This window comes from Salminus brasiliensis, chromosome 15 (assembly GCF_030463535.1).
Source record: "Salminus brasiliensis chromosome 15, fSalBra1.hap2, whole genome shotgun sequence".
Classification (NCBI taxonomy): Eukaryota; Metazoa; Chordata; class Actinopteri; order Characiformes; family Bryconidae; genus Salminus; species Salminus brasiliensis.
Window position 1 is genome coordinate 31410936 of NC_132892.1, and position 8636 is coordinate 31419571.

General features: G+C 34.1%; 1 protein-coding gene across 1 annotated transcript in view; it reads left to right on the forward strand.

Moving 5' to 3' along the window:
• mb (myoglobin) overlaps window positions 1-6997 on the forward strand; it is a 7798-nt gene extending 801 nt beyond the window's left edge. The window contains exons 2-4 of the mRNA XM_072657556.1: window positions 619-704; window positions 4099-4318; window positions 6056-6997. Of these exons, the coding sequence (XP_072513657.1) occupies window positions 622-704; window positions 4099-4318; window positions 6056-6196 (444 nt within the window). The 5' untranslated portion in view covers window positions 619-621 and the 3' untranslated portion in view covers window positions 6197-6997. The remainder of the gene's footprint in view (window positions 1-618; window positions 705-4098; window positions 4319-6055) is intronic.
• Window positions 6998-8636: the final 1639 nt, after the last annotated feature.

The window sequence follows — 8636 nt, forward strand, 5'->3', positions numbered from 1 at the left end:
ATATATAACATCGCCGGTGCTGGAAAACATCAACTTTACAGGAGAAGGAAAAAAACCTTCTGAACTTTCAATAGAAGTCAATGTGAAAAGATTTTAATCCCAGTCATTTTGGAGCCTTTCTATTGGTCCATTCAGCCTAAAATTCTGAGAACAGTTAAAGAACAACTGCCGGATTCACATCATGTCAAAAAGTCCAAATGGTCAAAAAATTAAGATGTGTGGTCTGAATAAAGGGAAAGCTACAGTACGCATTACTGTAGAGTGGAGACGTGGCGTGCCGCTGCTCCAGCAGATGTGTTTGCATTCTGACCTTATCTGACCTCCATCTTCTTCCTGCGGGTCGTTACAGTCGTGTGTACGTGTGCGTCCACACAGGGCTGCACGCCCTCTATTAACAGTGCTGTAAATGACGGGGATTAATGGAGAATAATGAACTGAAGGTATTTATATAGATATGGAAATATTCTAAAGTGGCCTGTTGTAGATTACTACAGTAGAGCACTACTGCTATATCACACTACAGAGAAACCGAGTCTTCTAGCTTCATGGTATAATGGGGTATCCTCAGTAGGGGGCATCATGACTAGTATTTACCCCTGTGTGTGTTTGTGTGTGCAGGCCATGGCTGATTTCGATGCTGTTCTGAAGGTCTGGGGCACCGTGGAGGCCGACTACACCGGATACGGAGGAGAGGTTCTGAGCCGGTCAGTAACACAGTAGACAAAAATAAATATGTGTATACTTATATTATATATATTATATATTCTATAAATACATATATTCATTCTATATATTTATATAATATATAATACACATGTAATTTAAATAATACACATCTTGTACTGTAGTGGAGTGTAAAGCACCAGAAATTCAGTACTGTACTGGATAATATATATATATATATATATATATATATATATATATATATATATATATGTAATGTATAAAGGCACTAATGTAGCAATACACTGAATTGTAATGCATTATAGCATTATAGCTTATAAGTTCTGTAAACAAAACATTAACTTACAAATATTATAAAAACTTAAACCTTTACACTGTAGTTTATTAAACTGGAGATAGAATTTACTTTTACAGTGTAAATTACAAATACCGTAAACAAATATTTAACTGCTAACCTACAGCAAATACTGTAAAACCTTTTTTCATTTTAGCCTATAAATACAAAAATAAACAAAAAAAAAAGGTAGTTTAACTTAAAACATGTTACAAAAAAGTTTACACTGTAGTATTTATAAATACAGTGAACAAAACTTTAACTGCTACACGCGAGCTGATAAGCACTGTAAACAAAACTTTAACGGTTAGTATATCTTATCAACAGTATAAATAAAGTTTAGCTATTAATTATAATTTAAATAATAAATATTGTAACTAAACCTTTAAGGCTAACATTGTAGCTTATAGATACTGTAAAACGCTTGAAGTGCTCCAGTGTAGCTTATAAATAATGTAAAAACTGTAACTGCTACAAGCGAACTGATAAGTACTGTAAACAACTGTTAGATTAACTGTTACAGTGTAGCTTATAAATAATATAAAAACTTGAATTATTACATCATAGCTTATAAATACTGTGAACAAAATCAAGTCTTTATTGAGGATAGTGTAAATAAAACTTAATAAAATCAAAACTTAAAACTAACTGTTATAAATATTGTAAAAAAAAAACATTAACAGTTACTGTATCTTATCAATACTGTACGAGCACTGTACTGTGTACAGTAGAGGCAAGGCCAGCCCTCTACTGTCTACAGCAGCTGATTCCATCTTCACACTGTGATGCTTTAGCTCTGAAATCTCAGTGATCTGGATCAAAACTCTAAACCAGATTAAACTGGAACGGGCTGTTTTTGAGGAAGGATGGATGTGACCAATGTAAATCAGCCCATCTACCTGCTTCTCTCTCTCTCTAAGTGCAGAGGTAACAGGATGCTGATGCAGGCTGAGCTCATTGCTCAGACAATAGTTTCTTTGATTTCTGCTCGCTCTCACCCTCTCTACCTGCTCTCTGAGGAGCTCGGACTATTAGCAGGCTTAGATCACCATCTCGATAACCAAGCTTTTACAGCTGAAACACTCGCCCTCCATCCAGCTTGAGCCATTCAGCTCGGAATAAAGAGGGATCTTTGTTAATTTATGTGATCATGTTATTTGTATTTAATTTTTGTTTCTTATTTATTGTCCTGATCATACAAATGTCAGCCACCTTTTAAATCTACAAATTTAACTTACTAACTTACTGAAAAACAATTTGAACTGTTACTTTGTAGATTATAAATACTGAAAAACAAATTTAACTGTTACTTTGTAGCTTATAAATACTGAAAAACAAATTTAACTGTTACATTGTAGCTTATAAATACTGAAAAACAAATTTAACTGTTACGTTGTAGCTTATAAATACTGAAAAACAAATTTAACTGTTACGTTGTAGCTTATAAATACTGAAAAACACATTTAACTGTTACTTCATAGATTATGAATACTGAAAAACTAGTTTAATTGTTACTTCGTAGCTTATAAATACTGAACAACAAATTTAATTGTTACTTCGTAGCTTAAGAACATTGAAAAACTAATTTAACTGTTATTCTGTAGCTTATAAATACTGAAAAACAATTTGAACTGTTACTTTGTTGCTTATAAATACTGAAAAACTAATTTAACTGTTACGTTGTAGCTTATAAATTCTGAAAAACTCATGTAACTGTTACTTCATAGATTATGAATACTGAAAAACTAGTTTAATTGTTACTTCGTAGCTTATAAATACTGAACAACAAATTTAATTGTTACTTCGTAGCTTAAGAACATTGAAAAACTAATTTAACTGTTATTCTGTAGCTTATAAATACTGAAAAACAATTTGAACTGTTACTTTGTTGCTTATAAACACTGAATAAGTAATTTAACTGAATACTGAAAAACTAGTTTAATTGTTACTTCGTAGCTTATAAATACTGAACAACAAATTAAAATTTTACTTCGTAGCATATAAATACTAAACAACAAATTTAACTGTTACTTCGTAGCTTAAAAACATTGAAAAACTAATTTAACTGTTACTCTGTAGCTTATAAATACTGAAAAACTAATTTAACTGTTACACTGTAGCTTAAAAACATTGAAAAACAAATTTAACTGTTACTTTGTAGATTATAAATACTGAAAAACTAATTTAACTGTTACTTTATAGCTTAAACATTCTGAAAAACAAATGTAACTGTTACTTTGTAGCTTATAAATACTGAAATACAAATGTAACTGTTGCTTCGTAGATCATAAATACTAAAAAAACTACTTTAACTGTTACTTTATAGCTTAAACACTCTGAAAAACAATTGTGACTGTTACTTTGTAGCTTAAAAATACTGTAAAACCTCAATTTAAATGTAACTCTAGAAGGTGTTTGCATTTTTTGATGATGTCAGCATGCACTCGTAGGCGATCCACCGACAGTCTACAATTACTTCCAAAATAATGAATCAACCTAAAAATTTTCCATGTGTTTACAGGCAGTGTAACCAGTTTAGTTGATTCAAATAAATACTTAATTAAAAATTTAAAACAACATTTAAAACAAACAAACAAAAAAACAATATTTTATATTGATTGCAACTTTAAAATCACTTTTTTTTTGGCATAAAATCACTTTTTTTGTTATTAGTTTCTCTTTGGTTAAAGGTAAAAGGATTCTTTATCCTTTATGTAGATTAAAAGGAGATCTTTAATTACAGTAACAATATAGTGTTACATATATAACACAATACTATAGCTGTACTATATATTAAAATGTTATTTATAGTACAATGTAAACATAGTTCTGATAAAATTTTTAAAAAGCAAAAAAACAAAATTAGCTTGATTTAAATTTTGGAGAACCAGAAAAAAAGTTATCAGAATGTAAGACTGCTTATTGACGTTCAACAACCTCAGTAGGTGAAGGCAGCCAGGCTGTGTACTTTAAAAGTTAAAACAACTAAAATAATAAATAATAATAAATAATTAATTAATTTACTAAATAAATAAATAATTAGTCTTATCTTGAAAGCTATTTTATCTCTCTCTCTGCAGCCTGTTTGTGGAGTATCCTGAAACCCAGAAGCTTTTCCCCAAGTTTGTGGGGATCCCTCGTGGGGAGGTGGCTGGAAATGCTGCAATCGCAGCCCATGGCGTGACCGTCCTGAAGAAACTGGGAGAGCTGCTGAAGGCCAAAGGCAACCACGCCAGCATCCTCAAACCACTGGCCACAACCCACGCCAACCAGCACAAGATCGCCCTCAACAACTTCAAGGTAACACTCCAGACTCCTATACCTCTCTTCACACACTCTTGTGTTCAGTTTCTCATAAAGCTGCCCAGTAGAGCAATAACAGAGTTGTTCCATTAGGGGAAATATAGCACAATTGAGCTAACAAGGGGTTTTCGATTACCTGCATCCTGACACAGTATGTTACCTGTTATAGTGTAACTTAAAAATACTGTAAACAGCTTTACCTTTTGTAGTGCAGTTAAAAAATACTATAAAACAACCATAACCTTTGTAGTGTAGCTACCAAAAACTTTTTTGTTTATTGTGTAGTGTAAAAATACTGTAAATAACTAACTTCTGTAGTGTAGCTACAAATACTGTTAATTTTTTTGCTGTTACTTTGTACCTTAATAATATTGTAAAACAAATGTAACCATAATATTGTAGCTTATAAATACAGTAAAAACAACTTTTGTAGTATTGCTTAAAATACTGTACAACAACCTTAACTTTTGTTGTGCAGCTACAAAATACTGTAAAACAAATTTAATTGTTACTTTGTAGCTTATAAATAGAGTAAAACAACTGTAAATTTTGTAGCATAGCTTAAAAATACAGAAAAACAAATTTAACTGTTACATTGTAGCTTAAAAATACTGTAAAACAAATTTAACTTTTGTAGTATAGCTTAAAAATACAGAAAAACAAATGTATCTGTTACTTTGTAGCTTATAATTACAGACAAACATATTAAATTGTTACTTTGTAGCTTAAAAATACTTTAAAACAACTTTAACTGCTACTTTGAAGCTTATAAATACAGTAAAACAACTTTAACGTTGGTAGTATAGCTTAAAATACAGAAAAACAAATTTAACTGTTACTTTGTAGCTTAAAAATACCGTAAAACAGCTTTAACTTTTGTTTATTATGGCTTCAAAATACAGAAAAAACAAATGTATCTGTTACTTTCTAGCTTATAAATACTGTAAAAGAACTCAAACGTTTGTAATATAGCTTAAATATACTTTACAACAACCTTAACTTTTGTTGTGTAGCTATAAAATACTGTAAACAAATTTAACTGTTACACTGTAGCTTAAAATACTGTGAAACAACCATAACCTTTATAGTGTAGCTACCAAAAACTTTTTTGTTTATTGTGTAGTGTAAAAACGCTGTAAATAACTAACTTCTGTAGTGTAGATACAAAACACTGTACATTTTTTTACTGTAACTTTGTACCTTAATAATACTGTAAAACAAATTTAACCGTAACATTGTAGCTTATAAATACAGTAAAACAACTTTTGTAGTATTGCTTAAAAATACTGTACAACAACCTTAACTTTTGTTGTGTAGCTACAAAATACTGTAAAACAAATTTGTCACTTTGTAGCTTAAAAATACTGTAAAGCAACTTTAACTGCTACTTTGTAGCTTATAAATACAGTAAAAATAACTGTACATTTTGTAGTATAGCTTTAAAATACTGTAAAACAAATTTAACTTTTGTAATATAGCTTAAAAATACTTTACAACATCCTTAACTTTTGTTTTGTTGTGTAGCTATAAAATACTGTAAAACAAATTTGTTACTTTGTAGCTTAAAAATACTGTAAAACCTCAGTTTAAATGCAACAATGATGATGTCAGCATGCACTAGTAGGCGGGGCAAAACAATTTAAGCCAATAATATCATGTTTCACACCTCCTTCCCACCACTGCCACCATTAGAGTGTACACATGCTAAGCCATCTTCTCTCTCTCTTTGTTCAGCTGATCACTGAGGTCCTGGCGAAGGTTTTGGGCGAGAAGGCGGGGCTTGATGGTGCTGGTCAGGACTCTCTGAGAAGGGTGCTTGGCATCGTCATTAACGACATCGACGGCTACTACAAGGAGCTGGGCTTTGCCGGTTAAACAACCTCTGACCCCTCAGGCCCCTAAAGTCACTGGGGCCGAGTGAGCGAGCATTTATATAGACAATGGGAGCACTCTATAATCTAAGCACTTACCTTTACTACTGTCTTTTACCAACAAGGGTTCACGACTAAGGTGGACTCGGCTGCGTTAGAGTATGCAGAACGCTACACAGAATCAACTTCCGCCTTAACGATCACATCAGCAGCGACGACGCCCAAAGACGAAGCTTGTTTTACGGCTATTTGCTGAAATACCTGAAATCATCCATAGATTAGGCCTGCATGCGACCCAAAAGCACCGAATACCTCAGAATTAGACGTTTGCGTAACCGTTGAAAGCGTAGCTGAGTGGTTGAAAGCCAGTGGTGGAATTTGATGATGGAGATGTTTCTGAACTCAGAAGGTCAAATGTCAAAATGCTGGTCCTGTTAGGGTCTCAGGATGGCCAGAAAAAGAAAAACACACAAAACACCCATAAAATCGGTCACTCGTGGCAACTGTCAACACTAATGTGAGCTATAAGAACAGCCCAGTAATGAAAACGAATCACTGCCACGATCAGCATCAGACTTCACGGCTTCAGCTCTTCATTCTGAAAATGTTACTGCAATAAAAGCTGATGGAAATGAAATGGAAAAAAATTGGGAATCACGGACCCTCAGGTTTGTCTGTTAGTCCGGCTGTCCTGCATGTGTTTTCATTATCTTTAACTTTGCTTCAGAGAGCTAATAGACTTGTTCGATTGTTTCTGAAAATTAATCACCGATCATTAATAAAAACCTCTCTTTCTGCTGAAGAACCGACTCAGACTGTCTTTCGTCCTCTTTCTCCCAGTCCAGTGCACTCAACCCCCACGCCCTGACCTGTTATAAGGGCTCAATTATTAATTATTTGCTTTAATAAAATATTAAGCCTAAAGAGTTTAAATATTAATAGTCATAACTGTTCTTATTCAAGAAGATGTTCGACAGCTATAGGATTTAGTCCCTTTTGAGTCAAGGGTGTAGAATTGTAGGTATTTTAGGTGTGTATTAGTGTAGCTTCTGAAGAAAGGCAGAAGTAAGTCATATAAAATAACAAAAAATAAATATGAATATTAATATAATTAAAAACATAATACTGCATGTAATCTAAATTGTGTTAAAACGTAATAACTTGGTAAAATGCCAGTAAAATTAAAGTTTTACCACTTAAATATCCAGTGGCTGGTCGGCCGAATTACCATAGAGAATAGCTCCACCAGAGTCATACACCTTAGTGTGTGATAAACCTTGGAGTGTTAAGAAAAAAAATAATTAAAAAAATGATTAAATCATAATGATAAAAATTATAAAAAGTAAAATGTATAATCGTCCACAAATTTCCAAACGATCATTTCCCAGCCTCTCCTAATACCTTAGAATAAAACAGGTGTTACCGTGCCTTTAAGATGGATATATATATATATACATGTAAATTAACTCTCTTCTGATTGGCTGCCCTGTGCCTCTGAAAACGTCAGTGTGAATGGGCGGAGCTAAGCTGCTATAGGCTGATTGGGCGTATAGCCATTTGTAAATAAGCTGGTTTTGTGACATCATAAAAGCAATGACCACTCACACAGCTTTTCCATGAAAACAAAGGGGCGGCCATCTTTGTTTACCTTGTGTTCGAACTTTCGGTGCTACAGAGGATCCACCGATATGGAGTCCGAGCACAGAGATGGTAAACATACAGTGAGCAGTGTAATAAGCTCAGTTCCAGTATTTGGAAGATGAGGAGAACTTCGCTCGAACAGCAGCGGCGTTACGAACACCGTGCAGCCATTCGACCTTCTATAGAAGAGGAGCTGCGTCTGTGGTTGAAGGCGCTAAATCTAAGACATCCACCCAAACTTCCAGACGTCACCCAAAGGATGTTCTGGTGTTGGTCGTCTGAAGCAGATACATTGGGTTCTCTTAGCTAAATTAGCTCCTAAGCTAACGCCTTACCTGATAGGAACCTAATAACCAAGTTTCCCGTCTACAAAAGTGCAGACGTCTAGACGTCTGATTCCGCGCCTTCAACCACAGACGCAGACCTCTTCTACTTTGGATGTGGGAAGGTCCAGGGACCAGGGTTGAGAAGCACTTTGAATAAGGTCAATAGCCTGTCTGAATGTTGGGTCTTCACTTCACGATTTTAGAAATGACAAATGATTAGAAATGGAGTGACTTCTCAACCAGAAACAAAACTCTTGAAAGTGGGCGTGGCCAAATAAGATGGATACAGGCAGTATGGGCCGACTAAAGGACAATCGTGGACCTGAATCGTGAAAAGCTGAAGGTAAGGGAAAGAAAAGTTAGCTTTCCTCGCTGATGTTGGCCTGTAAAGTGTCCCCAGCCAGCCTCCAGCCCGGTAGGTCTGTCTCCTGTGCAGTCTAGCTCCGCCCCCATTGTCATTGTGTTCACCTGTGTTTA